This window comes from Sciurus carolinensis, chromosome X, assembly GCF_902686445.1.
Source record: "Sciurus carolinensis chromosome X, mSciCar1.2, whole genome shotgun sequence".
NCBI lineage: Eukaryota > Metazoa > Chordata > Mammalia > Rodentia > Sciuridae > Sciurus > Sciurus carolinensis.
Genome location: NC_062232.1, coordinates 112,533,490 through 112,560,638, shown reverse-complemented (window position 1 = coordinate 112,560,638; position 27,149 = coordinate 112,533,490). Strand labels below are relative to the sequence as shown.

General features: G+C 37.6%; 1 protein-coding gene across 1 annotated transcript in view; it reads left to right on the top strand.

Annotated features, from left to right (window-relative positions):
• Positions 1 to 27,149, top strand: part of Gpc3 (glypican 3) — a 415,144-nt gene that overhangs the window by 261,210 nt on the left and 126,785 nt on the right. Inside the window, exons 4-5 of the mRNA XM_047535930.1 lie at positions 5,796 to 5,929; positions 17,212 to 17,337. Of these exons, the coding sequence (XP_047391886.1) occupies positions 5,796 to 5,929; positions 17,212 to 17,337 (260 nt within the window). The remainder of the gene's footprint in view (positions 1 to 5,795; positions 5,930 to 17,211; positions 17,338 to 27,149) is intronic.

Sequence of the window (27,149 nt, the reverse complement as noted above, 5' to 3'; positions counted from 1 at the left end):
CAAAGTGGGATTAATAATACTGCTCATTATACTCAGAGTTGTTGTAGGATTCACTGGAAAGAGAGAAGAATGGATGTGGAAGTTATTTGTGAAGCACTAGACTGGAGTAAAATGTTATGTGCCGAAAGTGTTTGAGAAGCTCACAACACAGACTGTCTTTCTCTGCTCAGTCAACCAGAGTGAAAAAGCAGGTCTCAGGTTTTTGTGCCTTGAGAGTTCTCAAAATGAGCAGTGAATGTGAAACCGAGAATAAGTATGGTTAGAATTTTAACCATTGGGCCACCAACAAAGCAGTTATGGCATGCGGGTGCAAACTATGACAAACCAAAAACTTTGCATGGTTTTGAAATCTTTAGCAATGATGGAGTTCAGGACACATCACCCCAAAATATGGCACCATGACCCTTAAGAAAACAGCAGAACAGGTAGTTTACTCTCACCTTCACCCAACAAGACATAAGATCTAGCAGACTCTTAACTGAAGTAGGTCATCAGACACTCATGCAAGAGGCACATAACTATATACGTGGTGAAAAAGAATGTTACTTATCTCCAAAGACACAGAGATACAGAGAAGAATCTGAACAAGAAGAGCTTGCTTTATTCACCCAGTATATTATCATTAGATTATAGCACTTTTGACCAATTGCACTTCACCACTGTCCACTTTTGTCAAACTTAACATAAAAAGATACAAGTTTCCCTGTTTCTTTGGGCCTTCATTTCTGAAGGCTCCCACGTCATGTAAAACTTACACTAAAAATATCTATATGCTTTTCTCTTGTTATTCTGTCTTTTATTATAGGTACTTCAGCCATGAACCTAGTGATGGATAAAGAAAATAATTTTTTCCTACCTTATAGTGATGTACTCCACTAGGAAAGTAATGCTTACTTTCTCTTTTTCAAGGGGACTTAGAATAAAACAGGGTACTTCGAATGTCATGTCTTCCTCCTTTGTATATGACTAGAGTTAAGGTGGAGCAAAACTGTGGGCACCAGGTCAGAATGAAGTACTGCTGTGGGTGAGAGGTAGAAGTGGGGCTGTATATGGATGAATCTGCAGGGCATTTTGCTGAGTGAAATAAGCCAGGCACAGAAAGACAAATACTGCATGTTGTCCCTTATGGGCAGAAGCTAAAATAGTTGGCCTCATAGAAGTAAAGAGAAGAGTGAATGTTGACTACCGGAGCCTGGGAATGGTTGAGGAGGGGATGGGGATAGAGGGAGAGGGTAGTTAAAAGGTACAAAAATAGTTAGGCAGGAAGTGTAGGTTCTAATGTTCTATAGCACAGTAGGGTGACTACAGTTAGCAATAATTTATTATATATTAGAAAAATAGAAAAGAGGATTTTGAATGTTTACTCCATAAAGGAATGATAAACATTGGAGGTGATGGATGTGCTAATTATCCCAATTTGGTAATTGCATGTTTTATACATGTGTTGAAACACCACACTGTACCCCCATGAATATGTACAATTGTTATGTGTCAATTTAAAAGAGAAGGTGAAGAAATGGGATTGTAGGTCAGGTCTCCTGATGCCCAGCCTACTGAGCTCTTCACTATACCTTGCTGGGCCCCAGCAGTTTGTTTGCTTCCTGTATGTATGAAGGTAATGCCTCTAGATTCTTATGGGAAAGGATGGTGCTTAAATTTCTAGAATGACTTGCTGGCTAGGTTAAGGTCAGAGGCTCTGCCTTCTTAAGTTTCAGGACTTGTAACAGTTCAAAGCACTATTGCTTTTCCTGCCACAGGTTCTGGCCCATAAATAAAGGTAACATTAGGAATCACGGTTCATGGAAAACAAAAAGGTAATATATTCCAGGTCTTCTGATAGAGATACTCACCTATTCAATAAATTCACTCCAACTAACCAAATTTAAAGGTAGCAGCATTCTTGACTAGGTACATTAGTCAGTAAAAGGAAATTGGATTGCAATTCTTATTTAAGAGCCTAAAACTCCTGGACAGGCTACTGATTTCTAAAATGCCACTTGGGAGGCTGGCTTCTTTAGCAAGTGCAGCTGAAGAATAAGACCCAGTTCTCCCAGCATAGCCCAATGTTTCTCAAGTGTGAAGTTGAAAGGACTTCTTCAATGTGAATGCTGCATCTCTTTGTAAATTATGTTTTCTTTTAGTGTCCACTTCTCAAAATAAGCTCATACTATTCACCTCCAGCTCACACAGTGTGAAGGTGAAAGATGTGGGGAGAAGGACTCAAAGGAGGGGGGGATAGATTTGACAAATGCTTTGTATATGAGAAGAATTTGCTTCATGGTAGATTTGTGGAAGAAAATACAGCCTGTCTGATAAGATGTGGCACATTTCAGATGGGGGAGTAGGGGAACTGGCAGGACACCATTGTTTGCCCCTTACCCCACACAGAGCCTTGGGAAGTCTGCTTGCTAATGCCACATTGGGTGGCTTGGGAAGAAAGGTCAGACTGCAGACTGGCTACATTCTCATTTATACTTAACCTTCCTACTTCTGCCTCAGCTGCACCCCTTTCCAGTAGGTTGGGGCGGGATAGGGGACAAATACTTTAAAGTCTTGCTGTGGCCCAATTAGTATTCACTGATACAAAGGACTGACTTTCAATGCATAGGGAGATTTTGCAGCTGTGGAGTGCAAGTAGACAAGTTACTGTGAAAGATTTTATTTTGGTGCTGAATTTGGAACAGGTGTAGGTCAAGAGAATGTGTCCCATGCACCTGAATGTTCTAAGAATACTTTGTTCCTGGTGAAATAGACTCTCACATTGATGTATGTTCACAGAATATTAATTAGTTATTTAGGAAACAAAAATAAAGGTTTTGGTCCTATGAAATTTCACCTGTGGCTTAACCAAGTAAACATGTATATGTGTGTAGACATATAGTTATAATGCACAGTCTGCCTTCAGTTATTTTTATCTGTGTTTATGCTTTGAAAGTGATTGGAACTTAACTCCCCAGTTTACCTGGGCAGACCTTGGCCTAAAGCAACCTACCAGACTACTCCTCATTAGGGCATATTCAGAAAATGCACATTCTTTATTTGAAATTAATATAGGCCCGAGTCAAAAAGCATTACATAAGCACATGTGAAAAATTCAGTATCATACATTCTAAAGCCAGATGAAATATTTTCAAGTGTCTACAACTCTTGTTTTGTTCCCATTAGAATAAAACATTGAGAATAGGTAATAGGAATATCAAATGATAAGTGCTGTTTTTCATAAATGGAGGTGATTCTACTGCTGCTTCTAGATTTTTTTTTCTAATTCAAGAATGTTGGGGCTGGGCTTGTGGCTCAGTGGTAGAGCACTTGCCTAGCATGTGTGAGGCACTGGGTTTGATTCACAGCACTAGGTAAATAAATAAAGGTCCATCAACTAAAACATATATTTTAAGACTATATTTAAGGGGGTTTGAGAGTAGCTCAGTGGTACAGTGCTTCCCTAGCATTTGCACAACCCTGGATTTGATCCGTAAACACACAAAAAAGAATATATTTAGGGATTGAGGGCATAGTTTGCTAGTATAGTGCTTAGTGGGCAGGGTCAAGGCCTTGGGTTCCAGTCCTAGAACAGCAAAAAAGTGGGGGGAATATATTTATGTGGAAAAACCTTCAAAAACTCTATAAACTAAAAGCCATTTATGCCTTTATATATAGGCCGATAATTTAGTAAATGCTATCAGGGCCAACTTGAAAAATCCAGAAGCCAGGATTACCACACAGTCATGGCTTATCAGTAGAGTGGTGTACTAGACCTGATAATAAAAGTTTCCTTCAATTCACTTCAATTAATTCACCTAACAGTGCCTAATCATGTACCAAATCTGGTCTGAATTTTGTGAAGGAACAGAAGTGATGAAGATACAACCCTGTTTTTGTAAGATGTTTCTAATGTTTTTCTTAAAGTTTACGATCTATATATTAACCTTGGCAATGTTGACTAGTTATGTTTTTGAGTACTATGACTTTTTTTAAAACAGAACATAAGTAGAAATCAAGTATCATCTCCTAAGGAGGTAATGTTGCATGAGATTTGCAGTTAGAAAAATGGGTTCAAAGTCAGGCAGGTGAATTCACTGCCTATTTCCCTTAGGCAAGTCTCAATCTCGTTAAACATCAATTTCTTAATCTATAACATGGGGGTGGTTTATAGGCACAGTGGCACATTTTTATAACCTCAGCTATTCAGGAGACTGAGGCAGGAGGATGGCAAGTTCCAGGCCAATCTGGGCAACTTAGCAAGACCATCTCTCAATATAAAAAATAAATAGGACTGGAGGTGTACCTTAATGGTAGAGTACCCCTGGATTCAATCACTAGTACCACAAGGAAAGTAAACAATGAAATGTGAATGGTAATATTTAGCATAGTGTCTGGTACGATGGGAGACATGTAAGAAAGTTAATAGTTGGTTTGTTTGTTTCTTTCTTTCTTTCTTCCTTTCTTTTTCTTTCTTTCATACTATGGATTGAAACTAGGAATGCTTTATCATTGAGCCATATTCTCAGCCCTTTTATTTTATTTTTTTATTTTGAGACAGGGTCTCAATAAATTGCCCTAACTGGCCTTCAACTCACGATCCTCATTTCACCCACCCAAGTTGCTGGAATTAGAGGGGTACACCACTGCTCCTGCCAATATTCATGCTTCTTTATATGGGATTTCATTTAGACTTTTGTCTGAAAGTGAAAAAATGACAAATCTGTAAATAATTTAACCAAAGAAACCAATTACAATGGAGCTAAGCAAGGGAGTTAATGCCATTTAAAACAAAAATTTATTGTTACCTGAGTGTAAAAGAGGGAAGTTTTAGAACAAGATATCCAATGAGCATTTTTGAATGAATGAATGGAAAGAATTATAAGGCAGGAGAGAGAAAGGGGAAAGGGGAGGCAGGGAGAAAAGGCAGGCAGGCAGGCAGGCAGATTGGCTGTCTTGAGTACCTATACTTTTTAATACTCTCAATCCTGGGCTTACACAATGATGTATGATTCACAGCTGATGACACTGTTCACTGGTTGACTTGCTTTCTTCCCTTGGGTATTTTTAGGAAAGTCAGATGAACAGCTACACTGACATTTTTCAGACTTCCTTAGCTTGATTCTTGTGATGAAATGTTCATAAGAATCAGGAGCACTCTGTGCATGGGAGGCTTCTCTTCTATTAACAGGCTACTCGACACCTCTCACCCCCATCTCCTATAACAATTCTTCCTCAACTTTTCAATTCCCTTTTGTGAACATATTCATCAATATAAACACCAAGTGTCATTGAAAGGTATCAATAGCATGAGGCCTGTGTAGAGTGTCCTCTCAAGTTAAAAATGTATTTATCATCTTGGGAAATCTCTGAATAGGCTGTGTCTTTCGAATGGAGCTCCCTCTCCCACTAGTCTTTTGCCTTCTTTTCCACCAATGATTCTTTGTCTTAAAACTTGATCATCTTATTTTTACTCTAATAATAGCTGTGTTCTGCTCTTTACAAGGAAATTGGGCCAGGTGTGATGTACACCTGTGATCCCAGCAACTTGGGAGGCTGAGGCAGGAAGATTGCAAGTTCAAAACCAGCCTCAGCAATTTAGTGAGACCTTAAGCAACTTAGTGAGACCCTGTCTCAAAATAAAATGTAAAAAGTGCTCGGGTTGTGGCTCAGTGTCAAAGCACCCCTGGGTTCAAACCCCAGTACATAAAGAAAAAAAAAAGAAAATTGAGGGAGGAAATTGAAATACATTTCAGAATTTGTTTCTACTATCATTTTTGTGAAAGTATGTAATTATATTGCATTTCTTTTTTCAGATTGGCAAGTTATGTGCCCATTCTCAACAACGCCAATATAGATCTGCTTATTATCCTGAAGATCTGTTTATTGACAAGAAAGTATTAAAAGTTGCTCACGTAGAACATGAAGAAACCCTATCCAGCCGAAGAAGGTGAGGTATTTTTCCCCCTCTCTTTCAGCATACAAGTAGCAATTGTGTTTAAGATCAAAAACCACTGGAGTGAAGTTTTGTAAATACATGTTATTTAGTTCTTCTGAGTGGAGTGCTTGATTAAATTCCATTATCTGTCAATGTTAAAGAAAAAAGATATTGTATTATAGCTGAGTCATAGTTAAATGTAAGCTTTCCATATGTAAATATCTAGAATAGCAACACAGAGTGGAATGAACTTCCCTATTCAAGATCCTTTAATTGAGTAAACAGAATATTTTCTATATAAAATCAGGTGTTACCATTTCATGGCTTGCTTTGTGACTTTTCCCATTACTAACAGTGGGTCAGGGTTAAGTTCACCAGAAACATGCTGACAAGACCCACTCATGTATACACACAAACACACACACACACACACACACACACACACGCATATACTGCACACTTTATACACTTTTAAAAACAATAAAAGGAAGGATCTAGTTTATATTTCTTGAAACGACAGTCAAGGGATAAAATATGACTTCTTATTCCTTTTACTCTCACTCTGCCCATCCAAATTCCCTCCAACCCTATTCTAATTCCTTGGTTACACTTGAGCAGTAGAAATTAGGTGGGAAGCACATCACAACTCTAGGAGAATTGCCAAACCCAAAAAGCTAAACCTGGCACTGGCTCAAGAATAGATAGCACGAGTTCTTCTTCCTGTTGATTTTGAGGGACTTGGCCTGTAGATGGAAAATAGGGTCTGGCCTATGGTGCATGCCAGTAATCTGACTCAGGAGGCCTATGCAAGAGGCTCACAAGTCCAAGGCCAGCCTCAGCAATTTAGCAAGGCCCTAAGCAACTCAGTAAGACCCTCTCTCAAAAAGGGCTGGGGATGTGATTCATTAGTTAAGCACCCCTGGATTCAATTCCCAGTAATAAAAAAAAAGAGATAAAATAAGTAACATCTCAGATTTGGGTTAAGTTATTCAATTCCTCTTTATTTACTGTATTAAATTTTGAAATGGTAATTCTGAGCCTTATATGGTACTGTTCAGAATAAAAGAAGGCAGTAATGCAGCTTGAGAGAGAGTGTGTGCCCCAAGGAAACATTGCAAAAAGTTCTATTTTCTTTTCTCTTGTTGACTTCCAATCTAATGGATTTCTAGTTTCCTTATAGCAGCCTATTTAAAGTGTGATTTGAGAACCTCTGGGAGTCAGAGAGACCCTTTCAGGGTATATATCTGAGTGAAGCTAGAGTTTGTTCATATATTTCAACCAAAACAAAACTGCAGCAGATTAAATATAGAAGTCAGTGGGAGAATCTACCTGTCTCCTATCAAGCCAGACAGTAAAGATATCTTGCAAAAAGAAATGTTACTTTTGTCATTAATTTATTAATAAAATGTTATTTATGTTAACATAATGAGTCTAAAATGGATAGTTTCAAATTAATAGACCTTAATTTTTTCCGAGTTTTAATTTCTAAACCAGTAAATATTGGTAGATATGTACTATATAAACTAAAACTTTTGAGGGTCCTCAATTATTTTTAAAATTGTAAAGGAGTTGTAATAGTCCTATTACTGCATAATAAATTACCCAAAACAATTATTTAAAATAAATATTTATTATTTCACTGTTTTTGTCCATCAGAAATATGGAAATGGTTAGGTAGGTGGTTCTCAGAGTCTCTAAGGAATTTTTAGTCAACTTGTTGCCTAGGGGCTGGTGTTGTGGCTCACTGGTAAAGAGCTGGCCTGGCATGTGTGAGGCCCTGGGTTCCATTCTCATCACCACATATAAATAAATAAAATCGAACAAAAGATCCATTGACAACTAAAAAATTATTTAAAAAAAAGATGTTGCCTGGGGTTGCAGTGTGGTTTTGTTTTTGTTTCTTTGTTTTTGGTGCTGGAAATGGAACCCAGAGCTCCACCCCCAGCCTGGAGCTACAGTTTTGAGTAAGACTAGAGGCACTTACAAAATGGCTCGCTTGGAGGTTGGGCAAAATAGTGCTACATGTTGGAAGGACGTCTGAGCTCTTTGCTAGGTAGACCTCTGAAACAACATGGTGATCGACTTCCCCAGAATAAGTGATCCATGGAAGAAAGCAAATAGGAAGCCGTATCATCTTTAATGGCCTAGTACAGGAAGTGACACACCATTAATTCTGACATATTAGATTTGTTAGAAATGAGTGTTAATACATATTCAAGAAGAGGGAAATCAAGCTCCACTTCTTGAAGAAAGGAATATCAAGGAATTTGTGGACTGGCCTCCTAACACCACTATATTTGAGAACCATTTTTTCAGCAGCTTATGGGTTCTTTGGGACATTTTTGTCACTTTGGAAAGATAGAATTAGGCCATATATCAAGGTCCTCTTTAGCTTCTGCCTGTCCTTTGTTCATTGTTCTCCAGTGCCTTCACTCCTGGCCTGAACCACTGAACCTCCTGAGGAATGAACCTCATTCCATGTAAAGCATTAACTTTTAGCTAGTGAAAACCCCTTTCATATTTAATTGAAGTGAATACATATGTATATGTAGATATAGATATATGGTAGACATCTTATATCTATATCTATATTCAGTTCAACAAGAATTTATTTAAAACTTATTAGTGCTATAATATATACTGGACAGTGAAAACATCAATAAACAGTTCCTGTTCTCCAGCTCAGTCTAATGGGGAAGTAGACTTTAAATACAAATAATTCTAAAGATAGTTGTATGAGTACTAAAGCCAAAGAACTCCAGAGTACAGAGGCAAGCTAAGTGCAAGGACAGAACTTCTACCCAGGGAAGTTAGAATAGAGGCTTCATGAAGGAGATGACATATGAATTTGTAACAGAATCACGTGGAGAGTTTTCAAAGTAAACATACCAACCCAGTCCCATTTTGAAACTGCTCTGTCAGTATGCACAATTTTTATGTATCAATTAAAAATTAAAATAAATAAAATTCAAAAACAGACATTATCCTGTCAATCTAGATACATTTATGAGTAAGAGGTGTATCTAGGCCTTACTGCCATGGATTCTGTTATGGTCTCTGTCCCATTCACCATACAAGGAAGGAGTGTGTGGGTATTGATCTTCCAGGGAAAAGAAAAATTGTCTGGACAACCAGTATAACACTTTTTTAGAGTCATTTTTGAACTTGTAGCTAACCCCAAATAAAAGAGAAATCACCAAAATCTATAGACTTGAGTAAGTGTCAGTTAGACAGGGCTTCTTTGGGTATTGGGAGAATGAACCTGCCTCATGATGTTCCTCATCTTTTTTTGCTAGCTGAAGCTTAGAGTCTAATATGTAACCTTTTTTCTGAGTTTTCTAACAGAATGAGTGAATAAAACAGGAGAGTGTCTGACTTCATTCAACTCCTTCAAATCATAAACTTTCTTAGATGAAAGGAGTGTAGATTAAGATGATCTCTTGCTAAATGCACTGCCCCTTACAATCTGATGTTATCAGAAGGGTTTATTTCAGCAGAGTGTTAGTACCTCTATAAATTACTCAGTGTGTTCTGCACAGCATTTCACACTGTCCAGAAAAATATATGTGTGCCTCCAGCACTCCCCACACCCATGCCCAAGCTCTGTCCTCAGTACTTAAAAATATGATCATTCTAAAGGAACCCTATTGCAGCATTCAATCTGTGGAGGTTGTGAGGGAGTTGTCCGAATCTGATTATGACTTGAAAAGCCCTTTGCCTTATTAAAATAACAACACACAAAGAAATGCAGGATTCCTTTGGTAGCACTCAGAAGTCATCTGTTTGTTTTGTCTGCCCCCAACTGGGTAGTTTGCAACACACAACTAATCTTAGAAATAGCTTAGTTCAATTTAAAGGCGATTTTATACTCAACGGGTGGTCTATATATGGCACTCAGGGTTCCTTTAAGGGATAAGTATTGAAAATATCTGTCTTCAAATTTAAAACAGCGAGGGTCAAACAAGATGCACACGTAAGAGAACCAAAATAGAAGCAATCAGATCTTTACAGCCCCTTCCAGCTCCAATATTTTCAGCACACCTTAGCCTCTCCATCCCTGGTTCTCCTGTGTCCTTTACCACTTCCCTTGTGATGCTGTCATTTTCCCTTGTCATTTTCATATCCCAAATACTGTTTTGTAGAAAACATGAGCAATATCTTCCAATTTCCTAAACCCCAAATCTATAGTCAAATAGTCCAACTTGCATCTATGTACTAAGCTTCTGGCCCAGCTGATAACCTGTGATAAAATCACAGTTCCTCCACCCTTGTGAAATTATGTTTATGTGTTACAGCCCTATACATCTTCTCCTTCCCCTCTGAGTTGGTCTAAAGGAGCAATGGATTATGTGACACTAGTAAATGACCTAGAAAGAAAAGAACAAAAGGTGTTCTCAGCTCCCTTATCCAAAATCAGTGCTTATTCTCACTTCCCCTTGTACTACTTCTCTAGTTTCGGCTAGACAACTTTGAAAGCCTTCTGTCCTCTGACCAAAGCCACAAATGTCCTGAGTGAATGAACAAGTTTAAGGTCTGGTACAAGTCATTCTGTCTTAAATAGGACTCTACCTTCAATATTTTTCATCACCATCTGTATGCTCAGCATTGTGTAAGAGTTAGGAGGAGCTCCTACTCTAGTTAGGGAGACAGAAATGCAAATAAATAATTTCATATGTTGGGTGTGAGTGCCAAAACAGAGTTATGTACAAGAGTCAAAGCATCACAGATGGGGGAGCTAGCAGTTCCCCTGGGAGAGTCAAGAAAGGCTATGGGAAAAGGTAGCTTTTGAGCTCAGCCCCAAGAATAAGTAGAAATTCAACAGATGGAAGAGGGAAAGGAAGGTGTTCCAGGCAAAGGGAACAAGATGAGAAAAAGTATTCTAATCTTCAGAAGTGCAGAAAGTTGTTTGAGGTCACACTGAAAGGCTCCCTCCAGCAGAATTAGGCATGATTTTGTACCACTCCAATCTTAGTTATTTGATTTTATGTATTTTTTTTTTTGCATTTTCAATTCTTTTTTAAATAGTGAGCTTATTTACATTATTACTTTACATTAAGGAAAAAGAACCTTAATAATAATAAAAAAAGTTCAGGGTCTGCAGTCAGGGATGAAAGGCTGTTTTTATTTGCAGTGGTTTCCAATTAGCACTGCTTTGATGCCTGCCCAAGCAAATCATTGCAAGAAAGCAAAGGCAATCCCCTCCCCCATAACCACAGACCGGGACGCCCCTCTCTAGGATGATGGAAGCCCTCCAGGGAAGATCACGTGTGCCCAGCTGCAATATTTCAAAATGGCTCATGCATGCAAAGGAGCCCTATCCTTTAGATCCACATTTAACAGACTGAAAGGGAACCTCTATGAAGAGACTCTTTTTCCTCAGCAGACTGCCAGAAGGAAATGTTGGGTTTGTCCTGAGAACCACAGGTTCCACTATTTATATGGCAATGGTATGTTTGGCATTTTAGTATTTAGAATAAAGTGGAGTTAGAATCAAAGAACAGTCCCTTCAATCAAATTGCTTTCTCATCTCAGGCAACTAATTGTCCATATTTTCTAGAAACAATTCAGTTGAACAGACTGCCTTAGTTAATGGGTAGATATTCTTTTGTTGTCTTCATGGGCTACTAGCACAAAGGAAAAATCTGGACTGAGTCGAACAGAGTCGAACATGGGTAATTAATATGTCACTTAATTTAGTTTCAGGTGTCTTTATAAAGACTAAAATAGAAAGATTTGGCATCTCTCCTTTTAAAATTCCAAGAGAGGGGATATAAAGCTTTATTTAAGAAAAGATGAAAATATACTTATTTCTCACACAGAAGTTAATTTAGGAAGGAATGGCAGGAAAATACAAAGAGAAGGACAAATGAGAGAGGCACAGTAAACTCCATAGGGGGTAAACTACTCCTGTCACACTCTGCTGCCATGGTGTCAGAGGACATTATCACCTGTTGTTACTGTCCTTTGAAAAGCTCATTGACTCTCCAACAGTTTAGAAAGTCTTTTTTTCCTGTCCTCCAAAATAGTGTGTTTGGATTTATTTTCAAGAGTTTAAGCTTCTTTTGGTAACCAAGGTTCATTTTCCCACAGTAATGCAGAAGCTTTTGCATAAAAGAATGGCATACACTATAACAACACTGCCATTTGGGACTCTAAGGTACTGCAGTTTGGTAGCTGTGTTGTTCTCCAACAGATGGGTACTACTTCATCCTACAAGGCAAAGGATTATTTCATAAACAGTTGTTTTTTTAAAAATTATTTTACAGTGCTAGAAATGAAACCCAGGCCCTCATGCATGCTAGGAAGGTTAGGCAAATGCTCTACAATGGAGCTACACACCTGCAGTCCCTATTCCATTATTCTGATGTTCCTTTCCAATCAAATACACCTTGATTCTATGTGACTTCTAATGGAGATACAGAGAACCAGAAAGAACTCAGTGAACAAACCTACAAAGAATAGGTTTGGGGCTGGTGAGGTAGCTCAGTGGTAGAGCACTTGCCTGACATGCACAAGGGTTTAGTCCCCAGCACTGCCCAAAAAAAAGTTTCCAAAAAATTAATGTGAAACTTTACTCAAGTGAAAAGTCTAGAAGGAAATATACCTGAATATTGACAGTGATTAACTCTAGCTGGTGGGATATAAATGTTCTTTTCTTCTACCTTTCTTTATTTTCTAAGTTCCCCACAGTGAGTGTATATTTCTTTTACAATGAAAAAGAAAATCAAAAGACTTTATAAAAGATGAAGGAAGAAATATAACATAACCACTGTTCACAGATGTTACAGTGCTACAGTTGCAGATCTTACAGATTTCCCTTCTCATTGCTCACTGTATGTTTATCATGTCCATCCCACTCTGCTTCCCCAAGTTCTCCTGCCTCCTTCCATTCTTCCAATGGACATCTTTCCCCGCACAGAAGACAAGCCTCTCTTTCTCTGAGACATATTTCTTACCTCTTTTGTACCCAATTTTTGGAGAGGCAGGGTGAGAATTTTACTGAAATCCACATGCCTTATGATTCATTCTTTTAAGGTACATAATTCAATCAGTTGAGTATATTCACAGATGCATGCAACCATCATTATAATCAATTTTAGAAATATTTCATCACCTCAAAAACAAATCTTATACCTTTCAGCTATTGTCTCCCTATCCCCTTATTTCCCGTAACCTGAAACAATCACAAATCTACTTTATATTTCTATAGACTTGCCTATTCTGAATATTTACATGTAAATGGAATCATATAATACATTGTCTTTCATGACTGGCTTCTTTCCTTTAGCATAGCATTTTCAGAGTTCATCCATGTTGTAGCCTGTGTCAGAATTCTATTCCTTTTTAAGGCTGAATAATCTTCAATTGAATGTATATACCACATTTTGTTCATTCATCAGAGAACTGACGTTTATCTTGTTCCACCTTCTGGCTATTGTTGATAGAGCTGCTGTGGACATGTACTTGTTTGAGTACTTTGTATCAATCCTTTTTGGTAGTGGAATTGCTGGGTCACTTGGTAACTCTACATTTAACTTCACAAGGACCTGCCAAGTAGTTTTGCACAGTGGTTGTACCATTTTGCATTCCCACCAGCAATATATGAGGTTTCCAGTTTCTCTACATCCTCACCAACACTTGTAGTCTGTGTTTTCCATTATAATCATCTTAATAAGTGTGAAGTGGTATCTCATTGTAGTTTTGATTGGTAATTCTCTGATAAGTAATCAATATTTTTATTTTGACTTCATCTTGGCCCTTCACGTCTGATTCTTAAATTCTTAGACACAAATCCCTATGAGGGCCACCACCACTACCTTGTTTCCTTACCACATTAATCAAGAAGTTTACTCAGTCCATTAGCTAGCTAGATTGTGTGTGTGTGTGTGTGTGTGTGTGTGTGTGTGCATGTGTGTTTGTTATTTGTTTTTATATTAGTAGAGATTGAACCCAGGAGCACTGTACCATTGAAGTATATCCCTGAACATTTTTCTTTTCTTTTCTTCCTTCCTTTCTTTTTTCTTTCTTTCTTTCTGTGTTTATATATTTATTTTTGGTACTAGGGATTGAACCCAGGGTACTTAACCTCTGAACCACAGCCCCAGCCCATTTCATTTTTTATTTCTGTTTTGTTTTGTTTGTTATTGTTTTCTTCTTTCTATATTTTGGATACTAGGGATTGAAACCAGGGTGCATCAACACTGAACCACATCCCCAGTTCCATATATTTTTTGAGACAGGGTCTTGCTCAGTTGCATAAGGCCTGAGTAATTGTTGAGGCTGTTCTCGAACTTGTAATCCTCCTTCCTCAGTCGCCCGAATCACTAGGATTGCAGGTATACACCACCATGCCAGGTCTTTTTCTTCTATTTTGGTATAAGGTCTTGCTGAGTTGCTCAATCCTGACTTGAACTTGCTATTTCCTTGAATCAGCCTTCTGAGCCAAGTGTCTGGGCTTACAGGTGTGTGTCACTGTACCTCACATGTTTATCTGTCTGTCTGTGTGTATTAAGCTAGCTAGTCTATGAAAAAATAATACCAGAAAAACATCTGTTGGGAGAGAACATGGTTGTGCTTATTAATACCCACATCAAGAGATGAGGGATTTTAATTATCTTGTGCACATGAAGTTGTCTGAAACTTAATTTAAAAAAAATTATCCTGCATACCTAAGTTTTTCTGGAATATAATAATACTTCATATATATAATGTGTTTCTAGTCTATAGATTCATGACAATGGTAATGAATATTGGCCATGGCTAACATCACAGAGGGACAACTCTTCTTACTTGTTCTATGGTAAACACTTTGTGAGATAGTTGCTATCATTATGTTTCTTTTGCAGATGAGGAAACTGAAACTCAGAGAAAGTTGGAATTTGCCTAAGTTTCATAGCTGAAAAAGTGAGGGAGTAGCTGGTATTCAAAAATCAACTGTGTCAGACTCTAAAATCAGTGTTCTTAGCTATTACTCATCACAGGATTGAAGAGGCTGTTCTGAGAACTGAACCATAATTATAACATGCTTGTTAAATGAAACTGTGTTATCAGTTCAAATCAATAAATTCAGAAGTAAGTTGTAAAAAAGTAAGTGTCATATGTCCATTGTGTATGTCCTGGGGAGGTAAAGAATATTCTATGAAGTAGTATAACCTTTTATTTCTCTTAAGTTACCTCATTCAAGTTTAAGAGTTTCCCTGAGTTCTAGAATGTGATGACCCAAGACTGTGTTACACTATTCATGTTCCTTGTGGTTTTATTAGATTTTTACCTTCACTCTTCCAAGTAATATCCTTCCATACTAAGGTGGAAGGTCTTATGTTTATTGCAGTTCCTCATCCCCTTGACATTTAAATCCAACCTCATCTGGATCTTCCTCAACTTGACAATGATGTTTATGTTCAGCTAAGAAAATTACAAGGGTTGGGAGGAAGGGATAAAACCAGGGTATTTTTATTTTCAACTTCTTGGGAAATCAGATGAAGGCCTTGCTGTGGGTTCGATTTTTCTTGCCCTGAGTTATGTTAATCAGAGTGGGTATGGAGGTAGGAGGAGACCTTAAGGGAAAGTCTTCCATTAAAAAGAAGATCATGGTTTCCCATGGACTAATGGCCACATTTCATTTCCTCATGAAGTGGGGGGAATTACTCGCCTCAGCCTTTAGTCTTTCAGCTTCCACTCTTGGGGACTGTATTATTACCTTGTAAAACAGAGCATCTCTCCTATTAGCCGTTAATTGAACCCATCTTTTTCCTCTGTGAGAAACTAATGTTGACTTTTATTTTCAGAGCTCTGTATTGAGCCTCTTCTCTTTGAAGATTGATGGTACTCAGACACCAGGAGTAGTCTGTGAGAGGAGTAGGGGCACAGCAGGCAGCAGCTGTTGGGGTATCAGGAGTTATATATGGCCCAATAACCTTTCGTGAGTTGTTCTGTCCATCACCCTGGCTTTCCTGTGATCTGAGTCTTTATGAACATGTGCTGAGAGCTAGTTTGTTCTTGTTTTACCCCTCACTCAACTCATTAGATGAAATGAATAGTTTTATGGTAATAAAATGGAAAATGGCATTAAGTACACAATGATCATTTCCACCATTTTGGACAGATCTTAGAACAAACCTCAGACAGCATTTCTGAGCTTGGGATTTCCACCAGTATCCAAATGAGATTTAAGCCTCTGGATCCTCCAGAGGCTTGTATCCAGAGGCTTATACATCAGGCCTGTCCATTCTTAGCCTGGAGACAGAATTGAATAATTATTCCACTACCAGAAAATTCCCTGACCAGAGTCTTCAAAAACTTTGTATAGACTTAGGGTAGATTTGGATGTGAAGAGCACTTTAACTTTCTGTAAGGGACATTACTTTAGAAAATAAAGTGTATTTTATTTTTGTTTGTTTACCACTGGACATTTATAGATATTTAAATATTTCTTATAAACATGTTCACTTCTCTCCAGTATATGGTGTCGCTTTGTATATAGATGTACAGCTGAAACAAGAAAATAGGCAAGAAAATTTGCTGGTATTGATGTGTGTTTATACATATTTTCATATATAATATGTTTGCTCTGTCTCTGTCTCTCTCTTTCACACACACATGCACACACACACACACAAACACATGCGCGCACACGTTTGTCTTATCATAAATAACATGAAAAGCAAAGCAAATAAATAATAAAATAGAGCCCTCTGACTTTCCCTCCCCCTCACAGGAACCACAATATATAGACAAAGAACAAAGAAGCCTTCCTCCTATAGCAGATGTGAGTTTCTCTGACTATATTACCAGGAGAATTTCATAAAGCTTATACTGTTCTGAGCACCCTGTGATTCTGATCTGCAACCATTAGCCAGAGCCTATATGGAAAGGGGCCATCTCTAGGGTAATAGCATTGTAAATTACAATCAATGCACTCAATTACACTCAGAAACCAAAAGATATGTAGTGCTCCAGTGTGCCTTGTAATCAGCACCTTTGAGAATGTAGGTAACACCATTCTGAACAAAAAATGGAAGCTGCTGAACGTGTTAGAAAATGGATGTTGGAATTAAATCATCCTTCTGATAGGAATAGTACCTTATATGGCAAGCACCCTTTTTTTTCCTAATATCATTTTATTGATTTAAAAAAAACTAAATTGTGGTCTTGTAGCCAAGAATGTCTTTAAAAATCATTTATTGCACTAATCAGCCTGGTAGAGCCTTTCTATCATGCTGATAAGGAAATTAAACTTTTCTCATACTGGGTTTACTTGCCTCTTATGCACAGATGTTTTGTTTTTCTTTCAGAGAACTAATTCAGAAGTTGAAATCTTTCATCAGCTTCTATAGTGCTCTGCCTGGCTATATCTGCAGCCATAGCCCCGTGGCCGAAAATGACACCCTGTGCTGGAATGGACAAGAACTCGTGGAAAGGTAATCTTTTTAAATAGTTAAATATAGCAATATTTGACAAATAATCATCATATGTTCACCTGAAGGTTAATTCTTGTCTGCCATTTTTTCACAAGAAAATTCTCTACAAAACATACACATAAGCATCTCTGATGTTTGAATGCTATGTATAACTCACAGCTCTTGGAGAATTTACATATTTCAAAGCACATAGAAAACTGTGCATTCAGGGACATTTTACAAAGGGTAAAGCATAAAACAATTTTTTTATTGTCCTTGGCTTTCATCTCTTTGTTATGTGAATATGATTCGAAGAAATAATATTCATACTAATAGCTATCATTTATTGAGCATTAGCTATGTATTAAGCTTCAAGATAAGTGCTTCATATGCATTAATTCTTTTCAGTTTTACAACAGTTCTATTAAATGAATACTGTTATTTCCCCCCATTTTACAGATTGCTCAGTAAAAAGGGAGTACCATTTCACTGAGCAATTTTATTGAAATGTTTTTCATTTGAATGATAGTACAATCTATGCCATCATTATCTGTAAAGAATTTGCTCATCGATGACAAGGAAACACTATATATTCATTTATTCAGCAAATATTTACTGGATACCTTCTAAGTGCTAGGCATGTTGAACTGAACAAGACAGACAGTTCCTTATCTTCCTGGAGTTTTCATTCTATAGGGCTAATGGTATCCCTAACTTCCTTTACTTTATACTTGTGAGCAATATCTTGCAATTAAGGAATTAAATCAAGAGGGTAGAATCCTTAGGAAATCATGGAGTTGATGAGCGTGCTTTAAAAAACATTTGTACAAGTAGTAGTATGTTGTAGAAGAGAACACAGAAGAGACCCGAAATCAAGTTCTGAGTCTTTCAAATTAGTTTCTTAACTTAAGGAAAGTGACTTAATATTTCTAGGCCTTGATTTCTGCATCGGAAAAAATGAGATGTTTGAATTAGAGACCCTCCAGTTCTGATAGTCTGTGTGATTTTTTTCCTTATTAACTTATCCATTCATACCTTCAACTTTCATCTTTTGAGATATTATGCATTAGACACCATCCTAGGCACTAGGGATACAGGGTAAAGAAGGAAAGCTTTGATGAGCTTACTTTCTAGTGGGCTCTGATACCAGGACATAAGATGCCAAATGAAATTTATTCACAATTCAATGTAAATGATGAAAGAAGGCTCTGGAATCAGATGAACTTGGATTTGTATCTCAGTTCTGCTACCCACTATGTATGGCCTTGGGTGAGTCACTGAACCTGTAGAAAATCTCAAGGTTCTCCTCTGTAAGGGAAGGGCATCTAACAGAGTTGTTGTAACTACTAAGTGAGGTCATATATATAAAGCCCTTACCACACTGGCACATACAGGAAGCTCAATTCATGTTACTTCTCTTTATCCTCTCTTCCACCTCTAATTTTCTTCTTTACAAAATGAAACAAGTGTCTGAACACAGGGTTTTTCTCTCACCTAAACTCTTTTACTGACATGGGACAATGAGAATGAGGGTGCATGCCACCCTGGTTGAAGCACCAAACTTGCATGGGGATAGATCTCCCTATTGCAGCAAATGTGAATCAAGATGGAGGTATTAATGTCTGCAACCCACTGCACTCTAGAGAAACAGTGTGTGTTTGACCTCCTAAAACCTTATGAGGTACTAAGTAGAATTATGAAAATGTACTTAGCTGTTATGAAAGTTTTTTTAATTGTCAGAAAAAAGAGATGGTATTTGGTATTACAAAAAGTTGATGCTTCACAACAGGTGTAAGCAATATATTATTTTAAAAAGAAAATATTATTAGGTCAAATATGTGTCTCTTGCAGGAACTTGATGAGAAACCATCCCAGTCATTTCTCCACTTTTACATTGATATAGTGAGAATAATTCCTGAATATTTACTTATTTAGGTAGTATATATACCGTGTGTGTGTATGTGTATATATATATATATATATTTTTTTTTATACTGGGGATTGAACCCAAGACCTTGCATATTATTTGGTAGCACATACCAGACAAATGCTCTACCACAGAGCTATACCCCAGCCCTTTTCATTTTTTCCCCTTTGATCTAAGTTCTCACTAAGTTGCTCAGGCTGCCATGGAAATTGCAATCCTCCTGCCTCAGTCTCCACAGTCATTGGATTTACAGGTATAAACCCATACCTAGCTAAGTAACATATCTTTCAACCATGGTCCCTCATTAGAAGGGAAACATTAATTTACAAGATATTTTTACTAGTGTGTTTGTTCATTCATTTACTCATTTAACAAATATTTGAGCACCTACTATATACCAAGCACTAATTCTGGACTGGAAATATAGCTCAGTAGTAGAGCACTAACCTGGCATATATGAGGCCCTGGGTTCAATCCCCAGTACTGCAAAAACAAACAAAAAATATCCACTGATATGCCTTTAGCTGATATATTTTCTGTTGCTGAAGGAAAAGAAAACACATGATCTAGTTTTAATTAATCCAAAATATTATCTTCCCAGGCTTGTATGTTTTGAATCAGTGGAATTTTTATTGAATTTTTCTCATATTAACTAGTTCATGGCCAGTGTATTTTTGTGAATGATGTTGCTCTGGAATCAAGAAAGTTCTCTTCTATCAAATGGTATAATCCAAAGCCTAGTGAATTTTAATTTTAAGTTAGCCAAATGCACTTTTGCACCATTAAAAGACCTCTGTTTTGCAGGGTTGGCTATGGAACCCAAGACCTCTTGCATGCTAGACAGGTGCTCTGCTTATGTTAACTGAAACTTTTTTGTTTTATTTGCTAACTTTAAATACATTAGTGTATTGAAGAAAATAATACATATTATCATATGGGGGAAAGTTATTACAAACTCTTACTTCTGAAAAAAAAACCTTTTTTTCAAAACAACTTTTATATATTATATATACTGTCCAGGAAAGAAAAGAAGGAAAGAAGAGAGGGAGGGACAAGAAGGAAGGAAGGAAAAAAGAAGGAAGAAATCAAACATATTTGCAGAAAGAATAAGGGTAATATAATCTAGGAAGCAACTTCTCCTTGGTTAGTAACCTCAGGTTATAATTAACTGATACTTGTATTACTGACCTAATGCAATGATGAGACGAGGGAATAGTGTCAAACTAGATTTTTAAAAAATTCTAAGGAATATACATTTAATAATATGATGTTCTTTAGCCTGAAGACATGTATGCCCTCTATTTGTATCATTTATAAAGATTAGCTTTTCATTCCTGTCTCATTTATAGTTAAAACCCCTTTCCAGAGCTGTTCATTGAATTTCTCATTTAATTTAAAGTAAGAGTTGACACTTCATAAAGTCAAATAGGTTGAAACTTTGTTATCTTTATAGGTCAGGTTTGTGTTCCTTTGAAAATATTTTATATTTAGCCAAGAAAAAAAATCAGGAGAATCAAGAATCCTAACAGGGAATGAGACTTGTCATTAGAGATGCTTGATCAAGAGGAAAATATAGGTGCTAAAGGAAATATTGAGCAATATCCATGTCAACTGTGTTATCAGAGCTATTTATACCTTTCTACTGTGGATGCACATATCTCTCAACTTTTAGAAAATTCATCTATTAAATAGGGTCAACTTTCACATCCTTTCAATTTTTATCTCTTGTTTTTTATTAATTTTTTGGCAGTGCTGGGGATTGGACCCAATGCCTCTAGATGTCAGCTCCAGAATCTTGCTGTTATCTTCTGGTTGACATTTCTACATACATACCTCAGTCTGTTATGAATCCATATTCATCTTGTATTCTCTCATGATGATTCTGGGACTCCCACAGGGGGAATCTGGCATTAGATAATAAATTCCCTGAGTTCCTCATGGGGATAATTGCATTGAAGATGCATCTTCTCCTATGCAATCTTACCTTCCGTTTCATGTGAGAAATTATAGACACACATTTATTGTGTCATTTTGATTTCTTTCTCTTTTTTGCATTGGCAAGTCTTCTAAAGTTTATAATGCCTCTCAAGGATTTCTCTGCATAATTGGAAAGGCAGAAGTGGGAATATGCAAAGCAATTACTTTAGTTCTCAAAGAGATTTTTTTTCTTGTCCCAAAACCTTATGGATGTTTCTGAAAATGGCGTAAGAAGACCATTTTTCTCTCTTTTCTACTAAGTTGGAGAGATAGACTGTGGCATATTAGCAAGTGGGAGTAAATAAGAGAACCTTTAACACCCAGTTCCTGACACATGCAAAGTAACTTTTAAAAATGGAGCAAACAAAATAGCTTCCTCCCCCGTCCCCTGTGATCTAGGAAAAGCAAGGGAAAATACTTGATTCTGTTTTTATAGTGCAGTTATTTTAAGAACACTGTTTTGGGGACTTTGGAGAGGGGACCGATTTCTAGCACTAGCAAGTCTTTTACTGGCTTATATATACATAGGAAGAGGGAAACACCTTCCCAGTCTTCTCTGGTGGTAAAGGGGTTAAAACCTAAATGTCAAAGTACATACATACTCAGACATACATCTAAACATGCACATCTCATCCTGGTCACATGAGAACAGACCACGAGTATGCAACAGTTGCTATATATAGCTCCCATGCTCTTGTGCTAAAATAGGCTATTTATTATTTGTTGTTTGGGCTTAGTTTTATAGTGTGGTTTTTCTCCAAAGTGCTCAGGGCAGTGTGCATATGATCTTAAATATGGGATAGCCAATGAAAGCAGCAATGGGGTGTAGTGGAGTGTGGCTCAGTGGTAGAGAACTTTTCTAGCATGTGTGAGGGCATAGGCTCAACTCCCAGTACTACAAAAAGAGAAGCAATGAGAAAGCAAATATATGACATAAAATACAGAACCAAGATAAAGAAGGAGAGTACAGGAAAAGAATAAACAATGAATGATGGAAATAACGTTCAATGATGTTGAGTCAGGTCCTCAAATCATTTGATTCAAAGCTTATGTTGACAAGTCAGAAAAATCATGCTGAAACTGAGACTCAGTAGCTCTTCTCAGCAGCCTCTGTTCTGATGATTTCAGAGTTAGAAACTGACATACAATGTTCAGCTCTTAGGTTCTCTCTTCTCGTAGTTAGTTCATCCTTTGCCCTCTATTCTGCAGAAAGCTCTGCTTATGGAAGTCTGGCAGAAGGTAGAGTGGGGCAAATAGGGAGCTTCAGTATTAGTTTTATCATAAGCTCTGTCCACAGTTCTTGGTCTTCCTTCAGACATTTTTTGATTTCATTTCCACCTTAGTTTTCTTGGAAGCAGAAACATGACACTTCTAGGGAGCTGCTATGTTTTCCTGAGTCTATGCCCTAGAATGAACATTAAGTATCGCATATCAGGCTGCTTACTAGTATGGCAGTTTACATATCCTACCTTAGAAAGGGTGAAGAGGCCTAGGCCATTCTTCTTCCTGTAAAAGTCAAGACTGTTTATGAAAAGGCTTACAAGGAAAAATGGATTATGTATAAAATGACTTAATTTGGTATAACTTGAAATATTGATGATAGGTAAGGATTTTTTAAAAATCCTAATATGGTAAGACAGATAAGTTGGGGAATACTCCCATATGAAAATCCATCTAAGGGCCCAGATTGGTATATTTTTCATCATAGATTAATCTTAAAAGTAGTCCTTACTGACAGCTACTTATCAGGACATACTCCATGGCAATACAGTGACACTTATCCCTAAAGATTATGGTGTCACATACAGTAGCTTTGCCTTCAGAATTGAGTGAGAAAAACACAGCTTATCCTGCTGACTGATGGCTTAATATGGTGTGCCATGTTCAGGATGGGCTGTACTTGGTCAGCTGTCATGTCTTAAGTAATAAGAGGAGACATTTTCATGGCTCAACGTTAATATGTCTATAGACTACCTGTTGAAGGCTAGATGGCTTATTACATTAAGCAAATTGTGTCCTATTACTACACAATGCCAGCCCTTCTTGGGATCAACTGGGTCATTTTGTTAAACAGAGAGCATTTGGGAGCCTCAAAAGCTGGTCCAGCATATCTGTACTCTCAACCAATAAATGTCACCTCCTCATATCCTCTTCATAATGTGATTCTGATGGTTCAAAAAGATTTGTCTCCTCTTAACCATTACTGTTCCATGCCCAGAGCTCTTCTGTTTCCTTCTGGAAAGATTTAGGAGATGGAACCATGAAGGAAAGTGACTGCTTTTATGAAATTATTAAATTAACATACTACAGCTTCTATGCCTCTTAAGTATTATAGGCTTATGACTGGTCCCTGCAGTCTGAAGGCTGTTTGTTCTCAGTCAGCTGATCCTCAGTGGTACAGGCTGAGGATTATGGTGAAAAGAATCTGAGAGTTTAGGGAATAGGAAGAGCACAGTTTTTAGGAGAAACACAGAAGGAGATTTTATTCCTAGTTCAGTGACTACATGCTTTGGGTAAGACATTTATCATCAGATTCTGTTACCTTATTTGTAAGATAGGGTAATGATACCTATTCTACAGGATTGTTGTGGAGATGTGTTCAGACACATAGGACCTAAATAAATGACAGCTATCACCATTATGGAATGGTTGAGTAGGTCAGGTAAATGTCCAGAGCAAGGATGAAGAGGTCTAGGTCATCCTTCTTCCTGTAAAAGTAAACTGGATTTTTTAGAAATATCTATGAATCTTTGGGAACCAGAATGTTGACTGTGGTGGCTGATCAAGCAGGTTTGTACCATTTGGGGTCCACGTGGGTTGCAGGGATGAAATAGTGGGGCCACTTACTTCTTATGACACTTAAACTAGCTTTAAATGAGTATACAAAGAGGAGTTCCTGGAATATTTTGAATGACACTAACATCATTTGTGGACACAACAGAGTTTGTGGCTGTATACATTTTGAAGATATGTGCAAATTGGAAATCTGTCATAACTTTAATATTCACCAGACAGAGAGCATGGAAGTTAGATGGAGAACTGATTGAAACAGGGCTGCTTGGTGTAAATAAGTTTCCTGATCTTTCTCTGATAAAGCATATGATCAGTTTCATTTAGTGATATCAGTGTCGCTTCATCAGAACACCTCTGAACTCCACAAACAGTAACATCCCTAAAATAGTTTTCCAATTACTCTGATTCAGAAGGGTTATTTTTTTTTTTGATGGTCAGTCACTGAGCACCAAAGAAAATGGATTCTTGGGACTTGGCATGTGAAGGACAAGGAGATGTATTTTAGGCAAGTCTCTTTCTTAGAAGCCTCATGCCAGTGGCCTGGCTCTTAGACCCTGTCTGGCTGTTGTGATGATTGTGATTGTGATTATGGGGTTGTGGTGATTTTTCTCCTCTGAAGGCTACAGGAAATGAGTGGAAGGTGCCACTTCTTTACTGTTGCTGGTCCCCATTGCCTGAGGATTTTGGTGGCTCCCTTGAAATTTAGCTTTCCTGTGTTTTGCCCTTTCCTCCTATACTTAAGCTAGTACAAAATATTGGGTTATTTTGATTTCTCTGCATTTCTTTGATGATGTTTACTAACATAAATATAGCCAAACAGTTGGGGATTAGACACACACACACACAGAGGCAAATTTTGAATTTACATGGTAACTATAAAGCAGCATATCAGAATGTTTAAGCCCACAACTTCGGAGTCAGCAAGTCTGGGTTGGAATTGCTGCTGTATTCCATATTAGCTCTTACTCTTCTGAGCTCCAGTTTGCTCATTTGTAAAATGGAATTAATGATTTCTGCCTTAACAAAATGTTAAGGGGATTCGGGGAGATTGTGAAATGCAGGGTATTAGTGCCTGGCACATGGTAGACCTTTTAAAAATGGTAACTATTATTACCATTAATGCTCTTATTCAAGAAACCTATTAAAGGTAGGGGTGTTGCTCAGTGGTAGAGTACTTGTGTAGCGTGCACAAGGCCCCAGGCTCCATCCCCAACACTGCAAAAGGAAATAACAAAGCTTTTCTTGGAAGATTTATAGAGCTAGGCCTTTAGCTTCCTTTGATTTGATGACACCTTTCTTTCTTTTTTTTTTTTTCTTTCTTTTTTTTGGTACTGGGGGATTGAACCTAAGAGCGCAGTACCATTGAGCCGCCTCCCCAGCCCTTTTATATTTTATTTTGAGACAGGATCTCACTAAGTTTCTTAGGGCCTTACTAAATAGCTGAGGCTGACTTTGAACTTGTGATCCTTCTGCTTCAGTCTCCTGAGCTGCTGGGATTACAGGTAGGTGCTACCATGCCCTGCTGATGACACATTTCTTAACAGCCTTACCCATCTGCTGTCTTTTTTCTTATCTCTTCTCCCTTATAGAAAAATATCAAATTCCCAATCCTCAGTACTGGTTGGTGTGCATTTGGGTCCACAGGGGATTAAAAAAAAAAGGTATTTATTTGTAAGTGTATGTACTGAACTGGCCTTCTCACCTTCAATATCTTATTTCATAGCAAAGGCATTTTAAACCATTCCTCCTAGAACTTTGTTACAGTGATTAACCCAGGTGATCTTCCTAAATTACATTAGAAACCCAAATGAATCTAGTTGCAGGTTGACTCTAGTTGCTTAATACTCTAAGGTATTTTCTGTCACTCTTGGGTGAACTTTTATGGAAAAGGAGAGAGATCATTAAAATCAGTCATGATTTCCCAATTTTTCAAGCCAATGACTTTTATTCTTGTACGTGAGTATGACTTTGATCCTAGGGTTTGTTGCCGTTATAATGCAATTTTATTTCCATGTGGAGGAAAGTTTATTTTTCTTTGTAGATCAAGTGTCACAGGAGCCTCCTACTTTTTACCTCCTTTTATCTTAGTGATCCACATAGTGAGGTGGATCTTAAAAATCACTCAAATGAACTCTTCCTTGTTTTGAGCCATTTATTTATGCTCCCACTTGAGGTAGGGCTACAGCAGTTTAAGATTAGATGGTCATGTAGGGGGTTGTACTCTGCAAGAACACATACTTTCAAGCTAATTTCCTAATATAATTAGGGAGGACTAAGCCATCCTAGAAGGGGCTAGGAAAACTGTTGTTGGTTGACTTGTACCTACTTGTCCTTAATCCGCTGTCATCTCTTCTGAGGACCCTGAATCCCTCCTGTCCCGTGCCCTAGCCTCCCAGGACTTAGGCTTCCCTTGAACATATCCCAGTTACCCTGAATTGAGATCTTTTACATGTCTGTTTCTAATCTTCCACATTTCCTAGTTGTACCTGGCATACAGGAGACTCTCCATTCATGTCTACTGAATTCAATGGGTGAACCAACCCAGACTTGTGGGTAACACTCATGATAACACTGTGTACCTTGGACGGGTTGCTTGAACTTGCACTGTTTTGTATTCTCCTTTAGAAAAATGGCAAAAGTACTCCTCTATCTGCCTTGAGGGTTCGTTGAGAGCCTCCAGTAAGAAAATACATATGAAATCACTTCAAAAATTATAAAACACCCTCCATTTACTAGATTTTGGTGTAGAAGAGTAGATTGGATGTGGGGGAAGTTCTACTCTGAATAAATGGAAGTGTATACTGGATAATAAACACAGCATTATTAAATTCTCTTGCAAACATGAACTTTTTAGCAGCCTCCTGAGCAGCTCTCTGTGCATCTCTCTCCAGAAATATTACTATTTAAATTTTTTTAGTTAAGTAAATCCATCTAGCTCCACAAATTCTATTTTTAAATGAATCAGCCCATGGTGTTGAATAAACCAGTTGGCTTTGGATAAGGAAATGCTTTGAGAGATTGGTAGCATCCGTTTAAATTAATGAAAAGTTGGAGTGACAGACCATTTTAAAATAAATGCACTTTTATTACTTTCAAACACACATAATAACAGTGCTGGGAATTGAACTTGGAGAAA